This window comes from Belonocnema kinseyi, chromosome 7 (assembly GCF_010883055.1).
Source record: "Belonocnema kinseyi isolate 2016_QV_RU_SX_M_011 chromosome 7, B_treatae_v1, whole genome shotgun sequence".
NCBI classification, from domain to species: Eukaryota; Metazoa; Arthropoda; class Insecta; order Hymenoptera; family Cynipidae; genus Belonocnema; species Belonocnema kinseyi.
The window spans coordinates 28,926,750-28,947,661 of record NC_046663.1 but is presented as its reverse complement, the minus strand read 5'-3'; the positions used below and the strand labels follow the sequence as shown (position 1 = coordinate 28,947,661).

Sequence of the window (20,912 nt, the reverse complement as noted above, 5' to 3'; positions counted from 1 at the left end):
TTTTTATTTTGAAATTGAATTGCTTAAATTGAATAGTTTAAAAAAATAGATCTTTAAAAAAATGTGATGCCGAAAGGGCATCACATTTGAAAAAACATGGAGTAACTCTTGTGATTTAAAAAATTTTCAAAAAATCTTTGGACCCCAAAGGTCTTATATATAAAACTATAATTTTTAAAGTTTACCTAAAATAGAACAACCACTTGCAGATCCTGATATTCCTGACGTATGCTTATCCATACATGAATTATTAATATTTTACCATATTTAGTTTTGCCAGTTTTATCCGCGAAAAAAATTTCATTAACAAAAAAAGATTTAAAAAAGAACATTTTGCTGAAAAAGTTATCTGTCCAAATCGGTATACTTGCTATTAGATTATGTGGTAAAAACATAACGTTCAATAATTCGTCTTTTCAGACAAATAGTGGATCAAGCGAAACCGAACAGTTAATATCAAATAAATTGCCTGACATTATTTTCCTACTATTTTCCACAATTCATGGTACTATCGACACTATTTTGAATTCCTAAAATAAGTCCGAGATCTTCGATTCGAACTTTTGAAATTGTTTAAATATTTTTTAGGGACGCTGATTCTTGAAAGCTTGATAATAGTCAGTAACAGAGTTTGTGAACTGACCCTGGAAATCATTTGTACATAATAAAATGGTCTCATTCCATGTGGCCTATTTCTCCCCCTATTTAGGATGAATAGTCGAAATCTAGAAGATTTGATTGTGAGAGAGCTGGAAAATGGAACAGATTATTTTTCCGTCTCACCATTCCATGCAAGATTAGAGAGTATAAATTCGAAGTGAATGCCCTTCTTTCCACAGTTCTTACAAAAAGATTTAATTCAAACTTTTCTTTTTAAAGAATGAGAATTCTTCTCATGAGTTGCGCTTTTAGCGCTTTTCTCAATTCAGTGATTTGTCAACCCAGTTCGGCATCCAGCTCGCAACGCCACTCGCGACCAAAAAGCGAAATCATCAAGTAAGTGGTAATACTCTCAATATTTATCAATATTTTACAATTTTAATTAATTTGTTATATTTCTCTGTCGAAAACTGTATTTCACTGTAGAATTAAGGCTATGTTATGAGTAGGTCACGTGACCAGATTCCTACTTTATCGACACTTTTTTTATTTCATAATGTATGTTCACACGAAGTTTCACATCGTGTTGAAAACTTGAGATACTAAGCCAGAAGCACTAGGAATAGCGTATCTGGCCCTGAATTTGTATAATTATGAAAAAAGTTTCAGGTTGTACATATTTTTGTTCTTTTTGCTTTTTTCATAATTATTAAAATTTAGGACCAGACCCACCTTTCTAAGTGATTCTTATTTATTATCCCAAGCTTTAAACTCGATGCGGAGCGTCGTGTGAAAATAAGTTTGAAAATAAAAAATAGTGGCCGTAAGGTAGGAATCTGGGCACATGACCCACTCGTCACATGACCTTAATTTAATAGTCATAGGGTTGCTACAAAATTCCAATTTCAAAATTTTCTGAATTTATCTGATATTTATCTAACCATCTTTTTATTTTACCTAACGGTTATACATTTTTCTTTCGAATAAACAAAAAAGAAACTTACACCTAGGAAATTATGAATGTTACCAAGAAAAAAGGTTTTTCTCAGAATTTATTTTTTAGAGTTTTAGAGACAAAAGTCATGCAGATTTTGATATGGATTCATCCAGGAGTTAGGTAAGGCGATTTGAGAAGGGGAAATTAAAAAATCTTATGAAATAATGTTTTTCATTAAGAACAAATAAAGTTTCAAAAATCCAAATTTCTGAGATTTTACATGGCGTTGAAACAATTTTCCCATTGTGCCATTGGGAAAAATTCGAATTTTTGTTGTTAAAAATTTATAAAAAACGCTTTGCATGAAATTGAAAATGTGTCATATGTACCAGAATGAGGGTATGTTCCTAAAATTTTTTTTCGATAACAAAATCAATTTAAAAAAGTGACTGTTACGCCCATTTGATTTTTGACAAATTTCTTAATAATAAGGTAAAATAACAATTTTAAAACGATTTTAACAAATAGATTAATTGTTATATCTGCATTATATAAATAAATCAATGATATCTACTTTTATTTATTCGTTTGATGGGACAATATGAATATGAAGATATTAGTGATGTTTTAAAGTTTTTAGTTTAGTTTTTGTAAACAAATCTAAAAAAATTACATTTTTCAGAAAAATATTTTCTTTCAAAGCTTTAAGCCTCAAATGTATTTAAAAATAAATCGAATTAAAATTTGAGCACGCAAATAAGGAAAAGAATTTGTTTTTGATACAATTCTATTGTTGTAAACAAATTTTAAGGACATGCGTTATTTTCATGATTTTTGTACAAAAAGAAGTGTGCTGTCTAATATTTAGCTTGATTATAAGCAATGTAAGATAACGAATATAAGATAATAATTTTAAAAAATGTAAGATTTAAAATTATTCTTTCTTCATAATTATTGAAAATTGACATGTAAAAATTTAACATTTCCTTCTCTTTCTTATAAAAATAGCTAATCAGACTGAAAAGAATTGAGAAAATAAGCTACTACAATACATATCAGATGAGAAAAAATTTTTTTTCTGAGCAAAATATAAATATTTTCTCTTTGGTAACTCGAATTATCTGAAACAAAAGATAAGCTTTAAGTGTTGACAATATTTTACAAGAAAATAAGTTTAATGAGCTATTTTAATACGTATTAGATGAAAAAGAATTTATCATTATATTTATTAATTATTTAAGATTTTTTTTTTCTGCAAAAAAGATGAGAATTTTCTGTTTGTTAACTTAATTAATTAAAAACAAATCTAAATATTACGATTTATTTATAACAATGGTGAATAATGCTTTTTAGCAATATATTTTATTTTAGTGGATCCGTTGAGACATATTTAAGCCAAATAACGGACGATATGAAGAACAATTAAGAAAAGAAAAATGTTGCTTTTTGAATACCCTTTAAGATTATCATAACAACTTTTTGAATTTCCTTGAAAAATCAAAAATTCGAATTTTTACATCATAACAAACATCATCGATAATCGAAAATTGCATTTTTTCATTCAAATATTTCACAGTAATTCAAAGTTTTGTTATGAGTTTACCTCACTTCTCATTACTGGAAAAAAGTTCAATCGACGTATGGACGCACAGTAGTAAAAAATAAAAATTTTTTAAAAAAGCTAATAAGATTTCAAAGAGTGTTGTCAAGCCTGATTTTTTATTTAAGTTCTCAATTTGTTTATAAATAAACGAATATTACGCAAAAATGCCCATTTTTTATTTGACGTTCCCGATGCTCGTCAATAACAGGAAAATTCTTGAAATTGGTTAAGTAGCATTAAGTAACGTTTGCTAAAGATGTTCCAATATTATATATTAAACAACGGAAATTTTTATAAAAAAATTATTTGTTGGAAAAATATTTTCTACCATTTTCTATAAATAAACGTTTTTAAAAGTTATAATTTAAGAAATTTGAATAAAAACAATATTGTATAGAAAAATTGCTCTCTTGACTATAATTTTTTATATTATGTGCAAATTTAATATACAGATTCAGTAAGCAAGCATCTTGCGTAAGAAATATTTGTTTTTTTCAAGTCAATTTTTTTATAGTTATGAACTTTATGATAGTTTTAGCAAAATTTATTATTTGTTGATTAATCTCATGACTTTTTCAAAGAAATTTAAAAATAAATTCATTGTTCGGGCATTTGTTGGTAGAAAAATTCGCTTATTTCAATGCAAGTCTTTTCATTTGGAAACTTCATTACAATTTCAGTAGCATTCATTTTAATTTAAAAAGTTTACATAGAAGAAAAAGAATTTTTCTGTAGACAAACGCGTGTCGTTTTTAAACGACAGCTGTACTGTTTCCAATTTCCAAAATCATTAAATAATCTTAAAATATTATTATTCTTTTTAAAAAAATTTTCTTATAAAAAATTGTTTTAACGATTTCAGACACAGGAAAAATTACTTTCAAAATTGGAAAGAGGAGAGTTTTAGATAATTTTTCCCAAAAAATGGTAAAATTTATTAATATGCAATCATTTTTCTGAAATTGGTAAGAAGCGACGGTCAAGAAAAGTTGAACTGCAAAACGCATGGCTAAAATTAATGTTTTTTTGTTTGTCATTTTTAACATTTTTAATAAAAAATAATTTTTTTTATATTAAATGACATCAGTTATAATATTTTGATTCATAAAATTATAGAAAAAGGAATTTTGCCAGAAATATGACATTTGGCACGACAACAACCTTAAAACCAAAATTATGCATTGAGTACAAAAGGAATTTATATTTATAATTATATTTATAAAATTTTTATTGATTCGCATTTTTTTATATATTGCATAGTTTGACTGCAAAATAATCATTTTAGTAGAAAAATCTTCTCTTTTTCTTTTTAAAAATTTAACTATTTTGCTATGTTTGAAAGCAAATTATTTCGTTTACTAAAAATCTCACTATTCTATATAAGGTTAAACATTTATCTTCTTCGGTTAAAAATTGAACTGTTTGGTAGAAAATTCATGTATTTTGTTAAAAATTAATCTTCTTTGGTAGAAATGTAATCTTTTAAGTTCAAAATTTATAGCTTTGGCTTAAGATTTAGTTTTTTATTCCAGATAGATTTTTAACTAAAAATTTAATTAAATCGTGTTTTCAGACCAATCTCCTTCAATAGCGAATACTACTATTTTTTAAAAAATTTCTGTATTTTGTTGGAACTTTGTCTTTTATGGTGACTAATTCACCCTTTTCGTTGAAAATTTTGAGCTTTACCAGAAGTTTACAATTTTATTGAATATTAACATATTTGTTTGAAATTTATGTAGCTTTTGCAAACTATATATTTTTGGGTAAAAATTTATTTTTTTCTTTGAAAAGAAGATATTTTATTGCAAATAATTTTTTTAACGGAAAATTTAACAAAAGTTGACGAAATACTTTTATAGATATTCAGTATTTTTAGGAAAAAACTTAATTTGTTTAATAGAAAATATAACAATTTCGTTAAACATTTATTTTCGTTTCTCAAAAACTTATTTCTTCAATTGAAAATTGATCTATTCTATTTTTGGTTTATATATATCTTTTTATTCAAAACTTAATCTATTTTACTCAAAATTTTTCTCTTTTTGTCAAAAATTAATTTTTGTGTTTCAAAATTGATTGTATTGGTTAAAAATTTCTTTCTAGAAAGTAAAATTTGATTTTTATAATAAAATTGTAACTATATTTTTTGTTGCCAGTTTTTTTCATATAAAGATAATCTCTTTGTTAGAAAATTCAGGTTTGACAGATAATAAATTCAACTGTGAGGTTGGAAATACATTAAACTTGTTACAAAGTATTCTATTTTGAGAAAACAATTAATATTGTGGGTTTCAATTTGATTCTTTTCTGATGTTTGAAAATGTTATTTTTATTTAACATTCTTGATTTAAATTAAAGCTGAATTATATAGTTACAAAATGAACAAATTTTTTTAAAAATTCCTTTTTTCATTTTAAAAGTGAATTTTTTCATCAAGAAAAAGATATTATATTTTTGCTAGAGTATTGTAGAAAATTTACTTTTTAATTAAAATTCAAATTTTTTTAAGTCAAGGAAAATGTGTATTAGATAAACATTTAAATATTTTTATGAAAATTGTTCCTATTTTTATTTGATAATTGTTCTCTTTGCTTTGAATTTGAACAAATTTTTTATAACTGATATTATTTTATTTAAAATTCAACTGCTTATATAAAAGTGCGAACACTTCTTTAAAAAAAATTTTTAATGGAGTCCATGAAAGAAAAATCAATTTTTAATGGTGAATTTAACAGTTGATATTCCAAAAAACAATGATTTCAACTTAAATATAAATCATTTAAATTTCAACAAACTCACAAATTATTAAACAGAATGCTTGAATTTTTATTTAAAAATTGCATAATTAATTACTTAGCTACAAAAATAATTAAAAAGGAGAAGAAACGATTTTTAAATTAAATAGGTCAAATTTAAACATAACAAATCAATTTTTGACAGAAAAATATCTTTAGAAAAGTGCAATTAACTAAGTTGTTCAAGTTTTAACCAAAAAGATGTATTTTTGAACAAGAAAATTAATTTTCTGCCAAAAAAAAGAAGACAAATTTTCAAAAAAATGTATTCATGAATTTTGTACCAAATATTGAATTTTTTAACGAGAGGAATTCCGTACCAAAAATGTTACGGTAAAATTTTCAATAAAAAAGAATGAACTACTAACGAAAAATGTTTTGATTCTTTTATTGGCTTCTAATAATTCAGATTATATTCCAGCTAAGTTCGAGAAAGAAGACAAAAGGTTCAACCTATCATCAAAACTTTCAATTTTTTTTTTCAAGAAAACTTTCTTATTTATTTAATTTCTTTATTTTATTAAATATTATTATTAAATTATTTCCTCTTTAATTATTAGTAATTTTTTGAATGTATTTTATGTTGTCAATTTTAATTTTAAAAAGGTAATAGAAATGAAGAACATGAGAAACCGGGAATTTAAAAAAGAATCCGGATTGCTTGATTGATTTAACTTCGTTCAAAGTAATGAGAGTGCATTTTCTTGAAACTGAAAACTAGGCCGAGGCCACAAATTATCTTGTTTGTTTTCAAATAAGACAGAGCAAACGCACATTCACCTTTCTGGTTTTTAATTTCCTCATAATCAAATCGCTAACTATTTAAAATTCGAGAATCACAACTTTTTTAATATCAAGAGTATATTGCAATTTTAAAACGAGTTGAATAAATTAATAAATTTTCATATCTGAAAAATATAAATAAAGAAATCATATCTACTTTTATTTGTTCTTTCGATGGACCAACATGAATTTCACTCATTCTGTTTAAGCGCCTTGAAAATCGTTTTTTAGAACTCAATGTACAATCAATCTCAAAAGTTGCCTATCTTCAAAGTTATTTATAAAATTGACGGAAAAAGTGATATTATTAATTTCTGTAAATCTTAATGAAGTTTTCTAAGTACAGGTAAGAAAAAAGTAATTTGAGTTAAAGTTGTTTATTTAACAGTATTTATTTAAAGCTTCACTTTTTTCTTTCTCTTGAGTGAAAACTTTCAATTTTTATTTAATCCTAATCATCAAGGTCTCATTTTATTATTTGAAGGATTCTTCACAATTTCATTTGGGTGTTGTTAATTAAAATCTAAACTATGATTATTTACAACAATAAAATCTGTATAATTTCTCAATCATATTTTTTAATTTAATCAACCCAAATAAAAATTTAGAGAATCTTTTGAAAAATAAAATGAGACCTGAATCATTAAGATTAAATAAAAAGTGCAACTTTTCCCTAAAGAGAAAGAAAAAACTAAACCTTTGAATAACTACTTTTAAATGAAGAATTTTAACCTAAATTATTGTTTTCTGAAGTGTGGTTAGAAGTTTTCATTAGAATTCACAGAAATAAATAAAAGATATTTTGTGTTGATTTTATAAATTATTTTAGAAAGAGGCACCTTTTAAGATTTATTGTGCGTAGTTTACATCCTTAACAGGCGTGGGAAACGATATTTTTAATTTTCTATAGTTTTTGGTTCATTTCTTTAAACAAATCTAAAAAAGTGAATTATAACAAAAATTATGATGAGTTTTAAGTGTTGACAATATTTGACAAGAAAATAAGTTTGATAAGCTATTTTGATAAGTATCAGATGGAAAAAATTTATTTTGGTGAAAAAGATGCGAATTTTATATTTCTCAACATAAATTATATACAGAAAGTAAAAATTTTAACTGTTCAGAATATTTTTGTAGCGAAATAAGTTTTATAAACTATTCATAGATTATTTTTGGTTTAACAACTTTTATGCTATCATTTCTTTTTACTTTTGTATCGTCTTTCCCTACATTTATTTATTTTCATTTTTAATCTTATTTCTTACGATTGAAAGAAAATGTCCTTGATTTATCTATAAATTATTTCTATAATCAGTAGATCCATTTTGGGTGCAAACTTTCGTCTCTACATTTTTTTCCTACCTTGTTTCGTTTTTTAACAAATTTAATTTAAATAATTTTTCGTTTCATTTTTTGCGATTAAAACAAAAACTACACAATTCATCAAAAAATGATTCAAAACTTATTTGTAGCTATTTTTGGGGTGAAGAACTCTTGAAGATTTTTTTCCTAGCTTGTTTTTTAGTACACCAATTAATTTGTTTCACTTTTAACTTTTTGTTGCAAATCAGCAAAAATTTATGTATGATTTGAAAAATTGGTTAACAAGGAATAGTAAGAAATATTTTGACAAGAAAATGATCATTTTTGTGGAATGATCTTATTTTTTATTCTTCAAACTTAGTTGAAAATTCATGTATTTTGTTAAAATTAATTTATTTTTTCCAGAAAACTAACCTCTTTGATTTAAAATAAGTTTATTGAATGAATTTATTTTTTTCAACCAAAAATTTAACAAAATTTGTTGTGGAAATTTATTTAATAGTCAGTTAATCTTTTTGGTAAAGAATTCATGTATTTGGTTGGAAATTTAACTATTCCGCTTAAAATTTATTTTATTTGGTTAAAAATATATTTTGTTTAACTTGAAATGAAACTTCATTCTTTTTATTGTTGAAAATGTATCTGTTTTAGTTGAAAATCATCTTTTCTGTGAAAAATTTCTCTTTTTCGTAGAAAATTCATCTTGTGTGATGAAAATTCAACTGAATGTTTGGAAATATAATTTTCCTTAAACATTCCTGATTTTAATTTACAGATGATTTCTCTGGTTAGAAGTTTAACCAATTTGGTTAAAAATTCGTTCTATTTGTTGAAACTGAATTTTTTTACTAAAAATATAGCTATTATAGTTTTGCTAGAGAATAGTGAAAAATTCATTTTTTGATTAAAATTCAAATTTTGGATTTGCAAAGTCAACTGATATTTTTATTGAATCAAAATTCATTTATTTCTTAGCAAATTTACATTTCGTTTGAAACTCATATTTTCGTGTTTAAAAGTCAAACTGAAATCTTTTTTGGATTAAAATTCAATTTTCTTGTAGAAAATTTGTAAGTTTGATGTAAGAATTAATCTGCTTTTTTTTTAATCATATTTTTAGTTCAAAATTTTTGTCTTTGGTTAAAAGTTTAACTATTTTATTAATAAATAATATTTGTTATTGAAACATTTACTGCGATGGTAAGAGGTAAACTAATTCCTGAAAATTGGTTTTTTAAATAAATATTTATCTCTCTGATTGAGAATGTAATTATTTTGTTGAAAATAATGGTCTTGCTTAAAAATCACATTTTTTTAATGGAAAATTCAATTTCTATGGAGAAAAAACTTTTTCTGGCCACAAGGTTCAACAATCTAGGTTCTTAATTTTTTTTCATGTTTAAAAAATATTAATAGTTACTTTTTCTTCTTTTTTTAAAATGCTTTTTTAAAAATAAAATTTCATTACTTTTGATTCGAATCTATCGGATTTCTTCAAAAATACATTAACTTTTAACTAAAGAATATCTCCTCTTCACCAAAAATAGAATCTTTCAATTTTAAGTTAAAATATTAATTTTCAAATCGCAAAAAAAGAAATTTGCAACAAAGGCGTTACATTTTCCAACGATAAAATGAGTTTTTTAACAAAGGGATGAGTTTGCTACATTTAGATTAGTTTATTACCCAAAAAAGATTGATTTTGAACAAAATAGTTTAATTTTAACTTAAAAAATGTATTTTGTTGTTGTGAAAAATCAAAATTTGTTGCAAATTAGTGTTATTCTCAACGAAATTAAATGAATTTTTGTCCAAATAGTCGAATTTTTATTTTTTTTAATGTATTTGAAAAAATAGAATAGTTGGATTCTCAGTTAAACAAATTAGTTTCCGTAAAAAATGATTTTTGATAAAATATTTAAGTTTTCAACCAAAGAAATAAATGTTTAAACAATGTAATAATTTTTAACCTAGATAATAAATTTTCTTTAAAAAATGAAGATTTTAAATACAGTTCATAAATTTGAAAGCAAAGCTTGGGCTTTGAGGACCAAGATGTGTTTTTGTGAAAAAAATGAAACAGTTAAATTTGCAGTTAAAAAAAAACAATTGTTAATTAAAAAAACAAAGTTTTAACAAAAAAATTGAATCTGAAGCAAGAAAAGCGACTTTAAAAAAAACGTGGAATTTTCATTCTAAAAATACGAAATTTCAATAAAAAAACATGGGTTGTAAACAATATAAATATATTTTAGAGTAAAACTAAAATAGTTACGTTTTTAGGCAACAAAATTTATTTTTATATAATAAAGGATAACAAACTTTTTTTAAACTAAATTAATGATTACCTTGCTAAATTATGAGTTTTTAACAACATTAAAAATTATTATTTAAGAAAAACTTAATTCTAAAACAGAAAAGTTAATTCTTTATTCAAAAAGATAAAAAAGTTGTCTACAAAATAAATCTGCCTATGATAAAGACAACTTTAATCCAAGAAGAATTATTTCCTACCAAAAAATACGATTTTTTTTAGAAAATACTTAAATTTTCAGCCAAAAAGCATCAATTTTCAACGGAAAATAGAAAAGTGGAATTTTGAGTTAATAATTCAATTTTTAACCATATAAAATCAAATTAAAACGATAATTATTTGCAGCGAAATACTTTCAGTTTTTATTAAAAAACATTAAGTTTTTGAATTTTAAACAATGGAATTTAAAAAAAGCAGCAGAATCGTGAAACTGTTCTTAACAAAATTTCAATGGAAAAAAAACAATTTTTAACAAAATAGTTAGTCTTTAACTAGGGAAATTAATTTTTTATCAAAAAGATCAATTGTAATCCAAGAAGATTGAATTTTCAACCAGAAAGAACATTTTCTTGAAAATGAATCATTTTTTCAACAGAATAGTTGATACTGTTTTGAAAAATATGGATTTTCAATTCCAAAATTAAACATTGAATATTGTTTTTGACTGAAGAAATTAATTTTTTATCATAAAGATCAATTGTAATCCAAGAAGATTGAATTTTTATCCAGAAAGAACATTTGCTTGAAAATAAATAAATTTTTCAACAGAATAGTTGATACTGTCTTGAAAAATATGCATTTTCAATTCGAAAATTAAATATTGAAATTTTTAGTATAAAAAAAATACGCGACTGGACATAGGCCTATTTTAAAAAAATTGAATTGCGAAATATAGGATTAAAACACTTAAATTGTCCACCAAAAAGATGAATTTTCTACAAAATAAAAATATTTTTTAACAAAATACATGAATTAAAAAAAAATAAATTGAAAATAAATTTTCAATTCAAGTCCTTAATTTTCTAGTAACAAATACAAATTTTAAACCACATACACGGCCTTTTAAATGAAATTAACCAATTTTAATCTAAAATTGGAATAGCTACCTTTTTTTTACAAAAATTAAGTGTTGACTGTAATAAACCAATTTTCAACCAAGAAAATCAATTTTTAACCAAAAATATGCATATTTTTGGATTAAAAAAAAAGAGTATTTTTTTACACAAAATTAATGTTTTACAACGTAGTTCTACTGTGAACTAATTACATTAATTTTCAGACAAGAAAGATAAATTCTCAATAAAAAAAATGATAATGAATATTTTAGCAACAGCAGATTTGCATTTTTAACAAAACAGTTAAATTTGACCAAAGATTTTAAAGTTTCATTAACGTAGCTGAATCCTTAACCAACAAAGATTTTTTGAATATCAGACAGACCAAAAATCATCCAGAATGCTTAATTTGCCTAACAAAAAGACTAACTTTTTGCAAAAAAGTTGAATTTTTAAACCGAAAATATACATTTTTAACAATCAGAAATTATTTTCCAACCTAATGGTTAAATTTTTTACGAAAATAGTTGAATTTTCAAGAATATAATAAAATTTTAAATCACAGGATGAATTCTAAACCAAAAAGGTTGTAATGTAAATATGAAATTCTCTAAACTGTAGCAACCCTGTATTTGAAATTTTGTCATATTTTACTTGCACAATTAAAAGACATGTTATTCCTCAGGCCTGAACTAGTTTTAGAATTACGTGGATTTACGGAGGTTCTTTTCTGGCGTAAAGGCCAACTCTTCTTCGCGGACACCTATGCTTACAAACTCTGCTCTTATCATGAAGATAGCAGAAACACATATTGTGCTACTCTAGGTACCGAAACACTTTTCAATTTTTTCTCGCTCATTGGAATTATCTTCAATTCGGAGAATTTTTAGGGGTTTTTTGGTCTATCGGTTGTAATTTTTTCAAGCAGGAGTAACGGGGAAAAAACGTAATTCATAATATACAACTCATAGTCCACAACTAACAAGTCAGAACTCACAACTTATAACTCGCAACTCACAAATCATAACTCACAGCCCACAACGCACAACTTAGGGAACTCACAACTCACACTTCGCAACTTACGTTTCACAATTCACAACTAACAGCCAACAACTCACAACTCTGGTAACTCATAACTCACATTCGCAACTCAAATTTCATAACTCACAACTCAGGGAATTTAGGGCACTCACAAATCAGGGAAGTGATGGTAAAGATACCGGGGATAATGAGAGGTAGAGAAATTGAGGGGAAATGAGAAGGTAAGTGAGCCCAGTGGGCACAAAATTTGGCGACATCTTCACGACATCGTTATGACATCTTTGTGACATCTTTACGACATCACATATCCATGTTGTTTCGATGCGTTTGTGATACCGTAAAGATATCGTCAGGGCATACTGAATTTAGATTTAGTTTTTCAATCCTTTCATAAATAAATAAACATGACGAAAAAATGACAATTTTTTCTATTTGACGTTCCCGGTGCTCGTCAATGAGAGGAGAATTGTTGTAATCGTCGAAGTTTAATAGATTTGCATTATATAAGGATATTCCATCATGATTCAATAAACAAACAAATCATTTGTTCAAAATATGTTTTCTATTATTTTCTCCAATTTAACGGTTTTTAAAGTTATATTGCAAGAGTTTTGAATGGAAAGAAAACTTTACATTAAAAAATGTATCTTAAAACTATTCTTGTTTATATAATAAATATATCTAATAAAAAAATGCATTATTGAGGCATTTATTGTCAGAAAAATGTATTTTTCTGGAACTAAATTTTTTTAAATTGGGAACATCATCATGATTTCAGAAAATTCATGATTTCTTGATGAATTTCATGATTTTATTAAACAAATTTAATAAAGAAAGGCATTATTCAAGCACTTATCGACGGAAAAATTAGTTCTTTTCAATACCAGCGTTTGTACTTAGAAAACCAATGATAATTTTAGCAACATTCATCACTACTTCATAATTTTTGTAAAAACAAATTTAATAAACAAATGCATTATTTTGGAATCTGTTGACGAAAAATTCGTTTCTTTCAATGTCAGTCCTTCTATTTAAGAACTTCATGATAATTTCAGCAACATTTATAATTATTTCATAGATTTTATGATTTTATAAACAAATTTAATAAAAGAATGCATTATTTGGGCATTTGTCGACGGAAAAACTTTGTTTTTTCAATGTCAGTCCTTTTAATTGGGAACTTTACGATAATTTCATTAACATTCATAATTAGTTGATTAATTTTAGGTTTTATTAACACATTTGATTAAAAAATTTATTATTCAGGCATTTGTCAACGTAAAAACTCGTCTTTTTTTAAAGTAAGTTCTTTCAATTTCAAAAAAAGTTCCTTTTTTCATCCAGTACTTACAGTTGGCCAAAAGACGAGGGTTGGAATACAAAAATGATCGAAAAATACAGTTAATAATTGTCATAAATAGATTCTATAGCATATGAAAAGTCAAGGCAATTACGAGTCTGAAGAAAGTTTCTCTTCTAAAGTTAATTGGCTTCATGACTAGTCTTGTTGTAAACTATTCATTTGTTAACAATCGTGAACTGATATCATTTTCTACGATGAAAGAGGACTCACATTGAAAACAGCCCAGTTTTTCTGTCGACAATTGCCCAAATAATGCATTTGTTTATTAAATTTGTCAAAAAGTCATAAAATTGATAAATTAATTATAAATTTTATTAAAACTAACATAAGGTTCTTTATTAAAAGGACTGACGTAGAAAAAAACTAATGTTTGTCAACAGATTCCCGAATAATGCATATTTTTATTAAATTTCTTTTAAAAGAAATAACATTCATAAAATAGTGATGAATGTTGCCCAGATCATCATGAAGTTCGTTCATTAAATTTTTTAAATAAAATCATCAAATTCTTTAACAAATTATAAATTTTCTAAAATTATCATGCGGATCCTAAATTTAAAAAATTTACATCGAAAAAAACGAATTTTTCTGACGACAAATGCCTGAATAATGCATTTTTTTATTGAATCTGTTTATAATATTAACAAGAATAGTCTTAAGAGAATTTTTCTTAATTAAAATATTGTTTCCATTTCAATTTTTTGCAATATAACTCTAAAATTTTGTTTTTTGTTTTTCGTATCATAATGGAATATCTTTATATAATGTAAATCCATAAAACGTCGGCAACTACAACAATTTTCTATGGACGAGAACCGGGAACGTCAAGTCAAACCTTTTTATTTTTTTCGTCATACTTATTTATTTAAAAAAAAAATTGAAAATCTGGCTCGCTAACTTTCTTTGAAATTTTATCAGCTTTAAAAAAAAAACATTCAAATCCATCCGACTGAAAGGAACTCCCAGCCCATAACACACAGCTATTAGCCCACAACTCACCTCACACTTCACATCTTATAACTCACAACTCACAGCTCACGAATCACAATTTAAGAAATTCACAACTCACAACTCAGCGAAGTGATGGAATGGAGGGGATAGAGGAAGTGAAAGTACATGTGAAGGGAAGTGAGAAGAGAAAGCAGGAAATATTTATGTCCTGGTCATCCAATCACTTTATTTAGAATTAAGACGCCTGCTTTGACTAATTTTTAATAATAATTTTTTCCATAGAGGCCGGTCTCCTGTCTTTTGCTGTTCCTGTTAAAGGACATTACGATCTATTTGTGGTGGGCCTTAATAAGAAAATTTTATTAATCACATGGAATAGTTTCGCAGACAAAATACATCCTTCATCGATCGTATTAAAAACTGTGGATGCTACAATTCCTGGCAATAGATTGAATTGTGGAACCGTGGATAATTTAGGCAGACTAGTGTTCGGTAACAAAATATACTTAATTTTATTTTAGACTTAAGTGAAATAAGAGAGGGTAACAACTTCCAAAACTAACTTCTAGCATAGAAGCATCACTCTGTATTGTCTTCGATTACCCTATACTAACCCTTGAATGATAAACCTCCAAAAAATAACGTAGCTGATACTTGGGGTATTTTGGACCCCAAAATTTTTAAACTGTTGTAAAAAAGTTAAATTTTGTAATTTTTGTTCGAAAGATTTTTGGGTATTCTTTAGCATGTCTTCTAAAGAATCAATCGGTATAGTAACTTAAATTTTATTTTTAACACTTTGAAAAACAATGAAAAATTCATGGAATTTACGAATTTTTATATTCGTCCAAAAATGGTCTGGGGTCTAATGGACCCACAGTGTCATTTAAGGGTTAAAGATATACGCAGGACTATATAAGATTACTCTCAATTACATAAAATCGTGGTGGAGTACTTTGCTTCAACAATATTATTTTTATCAATAACGAATGATATTTAACGAAATTGATCAAGTTTCAAAAAAATATACCAAATTTTAAGCAAATAATTCAATTGTCATCCAAAACCAGAAAATCTGTAAAATATAATATAAATGTTAAGAACTGTATGAAAACATCAAAAATCAGTAAAGTTGGTGAATTTCGTAACAAATAAGACGAAGTTTTAACAAAATACATACATTTTTAATGAAAGAAATGAATTTTCAACAAAAATGATCAATTTTACAATAAAATAGATAAATATTTATTTAAAAAATCATTGTGGAGAAACAAAACTATTTTCTTACAAAACAGTTCAATTTTGAACCATAAATGATGAAATGTCGACTAAGATAAAAGATATTAAATGACAAAAAATAAGTTTTTTACAAAATGAATTAATTCTCTGCAAAGATATAATTATTTGTCAAAATAGTTCAAACATAAACCGAATTTACAGATCAATTTTTATCAAAACCATTGACATTGGAACCCAAAAGAATACCTAAAAGATTGTTTGTTGTGGTCCAAATTGGGTCGCTGTATTCCTATTTTTTCAGGAGTTAGCACCTAAATGATACTTTCTGACAACACCTTTTAAATTTAAACTAAGTTGGAATAGCCAAATTATTACTTTGAACAAAAATTTTTCTGTAAATAAAAATATTTTAAATTGAATAGCTCCATTTTCAAAGAAAGAAGTAAAAAAATCTAACTAAACAATTTAATTTTTTGACAAAAAGATAAATTTTCTACAAAAAAGCGTCTTTCTTACCAAATAAATAAATTTTCAACCAAATCATGACTTTTCAAGTAAATAAACAATGAAATTGCTAAATCTCCAGGTATATAAAATAATTATCAACCAAATTGCGGAATTTTTAAGAAAGAAGAATAATTTTCCAATTAAAAAGAGGAATATTTAACGTAATCCATTATTTTTTAAACAAATTGTTGAATTTTTAAATAAGAAAAATCCATGTTAGACTCATAAGTTTAGAGCTGAATCTTCAGTTTGAAAAAAAAGAATAATAATTTGGTCCGAAAAAAAGGAATTTTAAACAATATTATTAAATTTTTAATATAATTTTTTTTTATTTAAGAAATGATGCAACTTGATTACAAGAGGATTACTCAGGCTTAGAAGTGGGTTGCTCCTAAAGACTGGATTTATATACGACTACAATTTAATTAGACCAGATTACTGTAGATTACGAGGTCTGTTAAAAAAATACGCAGTTTAAGGTCATAAAAAAATGTACTTTGTTTTAAAGTTACACGCCTGGGTCTTCTTCAAAATACTCTCCTTCCCAATGCACACACTTATCCCAACGGTGTTTCCACTTGTTGAAACAGTCCTGGTACGCTTCTTTTGTGATGGCTTTCAGAGCTCCGTCGTCGCATTTGCCTTAATCTTCGAAATCGTCTTCAATCTTCTTCCTTTGAGGGGTTTTTTAGTTTTGGAAACAAGAAAAAGTCAGCAGAAGCAAGGTCAGGTGAATATGGGGGGGGGGGGGGAAGTGATGCGGTGCATCTTCAATTTTTCGGTCAAAATCTCGTACCAAGATCCAACTGATATCCCACACTCTTTGGCAAGCTCCCTAATGGTCATACGTCAATTTTCGCATACCAGGGTGTTGATTTTGTCAACGTGTGGGTCGTCGGTTGACGTTGAAGGACGCCCAGGATGCTCATTATCGTCAATCGACTGTCGGTCACCCTTGAAACGTTTATGCCACTTGAAACATGCAGTACGCTTCATGGCAACATCACCGTAGGCCGTGTTGAGCATGGCAAATGTTTCAGTTGCAGGTTTTCCGAGTTTCACACAAAATTTCACAGCAATTCATTGCTCTTCAGGCTGTCCATTTTATAATCCGAGAAACAAAAAATACACTCTTTACTTAAAACCGTGTAGCTTATCAGCAAATGAAGATATCTGCGACTGGAATACCGCGTTTCAAACAGCTAATCTGTACGAACTTTGCGACACCAAGCGGATTCTCTTGAAACCAACTCGAGCCGCGAAATTCAAACAGTCCGCGTATTTTTTGAAAAGACCTCGTACTACTACAGATAACAGAGTGGGCCAGCATATTATCAGAGTTGTTTCCCTTTGGTTAATTATTATTATATCTTATATTGTATATTATATTTCAGGGTCGACGAACATTAATGGAAATCCATTGGCAAATGTGAGTTCTTTGAGTTATGATTTGGATGTAGCAACATGCGTAAACAATGTTGTTTCGAGCGTTGGAATCGTGTTAATCACACATACGACTTTTTCTCCTAAAGCATTTGTCATCGATTCGAAGACAAATTATAATATTGATGCCTACATTTATCACCCCACACCAGGAAAATTTGGTAAATTTTTAATGAAACATTTTCTTTTTAGGTTACAAATTCTCTATTTCAAGTCAACAAATAATTCTTCAACAAAAATACCCGTCCTAAAATATAAATCATCATTTTTCTAAGACAAAATAATAATGATTCACAAAAATCCCTTTTCACAATTTATTCTCCAACAAAGCAATTTCACTTTAAAGCTAAAAAGCAAATTACACCCATGTCTCAAATTCTGTCCCCCCGTTCTCGGCCTTCATTTTACTGCTCGCCTATCTAGATGCTCGTGGGGTAGAGCGAGAGACTGTTGTGACGGTCGCCGCAAAAGGGCTGCGTTTTAGGTGGCCCTAACTGTTTACGTTTGGATCTCCTTAAATTGTGGTCGAAGCTATTTTTGCAGACAACCCACGACACTGGACTCAAAGCAAGAATTCAGTGTATATGCAAAAAAGCGGACCTTTCAGCCAAAAACGTGAAGTTTCAAGAGATAAAATACTAGAAAAAAAAATTAATTAATTGTCAGCAAAGAACAAAATTGAAGCTACAACGTAATATAACATTTGCAGTTGAATTATTAAACTTATTAAAAAAATCTAATTTTCAAACAAATTTTCTATCCCAAAACACAAATTTTCAACAAAATACATAAACTTTCAACTAAAAAAGATCACTTTTTAACCAAAACAGAATAATTGAACTTTGAGATGCAATATAAATTTTCAATTAAAACACAAACTTATTTTCATCACAGTAGTTAAATTTTCAATCAGGAAAATGAACTTTTAACCGCAAAGGTGAATTTTCAATCAGGAAAATGAACTTTTAACCACAAAGGTGAATTTTCAACCAAAAATAGGAAATTTGTACCAAAAACAACTTAATTTTTTTTAGACATGAATTTTGAACAAAACAGTTGAACCTAAAACAAAAAAATATTATATTTAAACTAAAAATTGGCATTTTCAGCCAAACAATATCAAATTTCTGCAACAAGGGATGAGTTTTTAAACAAAAAAATGCATTGTAAACCAAAATAGACTTTTAACGAAAAAATGGAATTTGTTATATTTTTCGTTATAAAAATTAACTAAAAATGAGGAAAACAGACTTTTCAAAAGATATTTAGATTTTTTAAAGAATAATTAAGTTACAACACAATACTTCTTTTGTAACAAAGAAGATTAATTTTATACTAAAAAAGTCGAATTTCAACCACATGCATGCATTTTCTAAATAAGCAGTTGAATTTCCAACTAAAAAGATATATTTTCAACTCAAAATAGAGTAGTGAAGTTTTTAGTACAAACTACTATTAAGTTGAAAAATGACTTTTACACAAAATTATTTAAAGTTTCAACCAAAATAAATCACATTTCAACCAAAAAGTTGTATTCTTTTAACAACAACAGAATACATTTCTGCGGTCATCGATGAACAAAAAAAGATAGATTTTCACCAAAAACTTAAACTCGTTAATTTTTCAGTTAGATAAAGTAACGTACAATCAGATAAAATAATTTTTTAATACAAATATAAAAATTTTCTCCTTAAAAGATGACTTTTTAAATAAGAAAATTAATCTTCTGGCAAAGAAATGAATTTTGAACAAAATTGTTCAATATTCCGTTAAAAAAAATAATTTTTAATGTAAAAAAGATTTTGCAAGTAAGTAATTTCTTCGATTACTGCTGATTTTTTAATCATAAAAAGATACATTTAAAACCACAATACATTTTTAATAAAAAATAAAGTTTGTTAAATTTTCAATTTGAAAAATTAACTTTTAATGAAGAGCACAAATTTCTAATAGATGCAAAAATGTGTAATAAAATAATTTTTAACAAAATGGTTTAATTTTTGAATATTGTAATTATTTTTTAACCAAAAGGGTCAATTGAAAATTAATATTAAATTAAAAGAAAATTTCTAAACAAATTACGTTTCAACTAAACTCTTAAATTTTTTCCAAAAATATGACATGTATAAATTAATGTAGGAAGTTTTAAACAAAATTATCAATTAAGTACCATAAAACAATTATTTTAAGGAAAGCATATAAATTTAAAATCAGATAGTTAAATCATTGATGAAGAAGATAGATCTTTAACAAAATTTTGAAATATTTGTAATTCCGATTAAAAAAAATAATTTTGAATATAAAAATGAATTTTTAAAATAATAATTAAATTTTCTACAAAATATTTCAATTTTCATCAAAAGAAATTAATTTTCGATTAATGATTGTTTACAGAAATTACATGTTACAATTAAAAATTATATTTTTCTATAATATTTTCTGTTTTAATTAAGAAATTTTTAAAAACAAATTTGTTGTATCATTAGCGAATAGTACTTCACCAACAGTAAAAAACCTTCTTCAGAAGTAGAGGCAGGAAATACAGAATATCGATAAGTTAAGAATGTTCAACAACAGAAAATGCCTAAAATAATAATTAGTCTAGACGGAAAATAGTGTTTTTAAATTATGAATTAAAATTAAAAAAAGAAGGTGTTTCTTTTTTCGCTTCACTCAGAATTGCAAAACAGATTTTTCGATTTCCAGTCAGGTTCTTTCCCATTAAGCTATTAGAGAGATCAGAAGAAGAACTTTAATTTTGGAAAAGGGAAGGATTTTCTTTCACGAAAAAATCTAATCTTAAATTTGAAAAATGTTGTGTATTATCCCAGGATTTACAGTCAGGTTCTTTTTCATTAAGCTATTAGAGAGATCAGAAGAAGAACTTAAATTTCGGAAAAGGGAAGGATCTTTTTTTCAAGAAAAAATCTAATCTTAAATTTTAAAAATGCTGTG

General features: G+C 26.0%; 1 protein-coding gene across 1 annotated transcript in view; it reads left to right on the top strand.

The window, feature by feature from the left end:
• The first annotated feature begins 880 nt into the window (after window positions 1-880).
• LOC117176398 (regucalcin-like) overlaps window positions 881-20,912 on the top strand; it is a 20,958-nt gene continuing 926 nt past the window's right edge. The window contains exons 1-4 of the mRNA XM_033366638.1: window positions 881-996; window positions 12,099-12,238; window positions 15,051-15,260; window positions 17,909-18,118. Of these exons, the coding sequence (XP_033222529.1) occupies window positions 881-996; window positions 12,099-12,238; window positions 15,051-15,260; window positions 17,909-18,118 (676 nt within the window). The remainder of the gene's footprint in view (window positions 997-12,098; window positions 12,239-15,050; window positions 15,261-17,908; window positions 18,119-20,912) is intronic.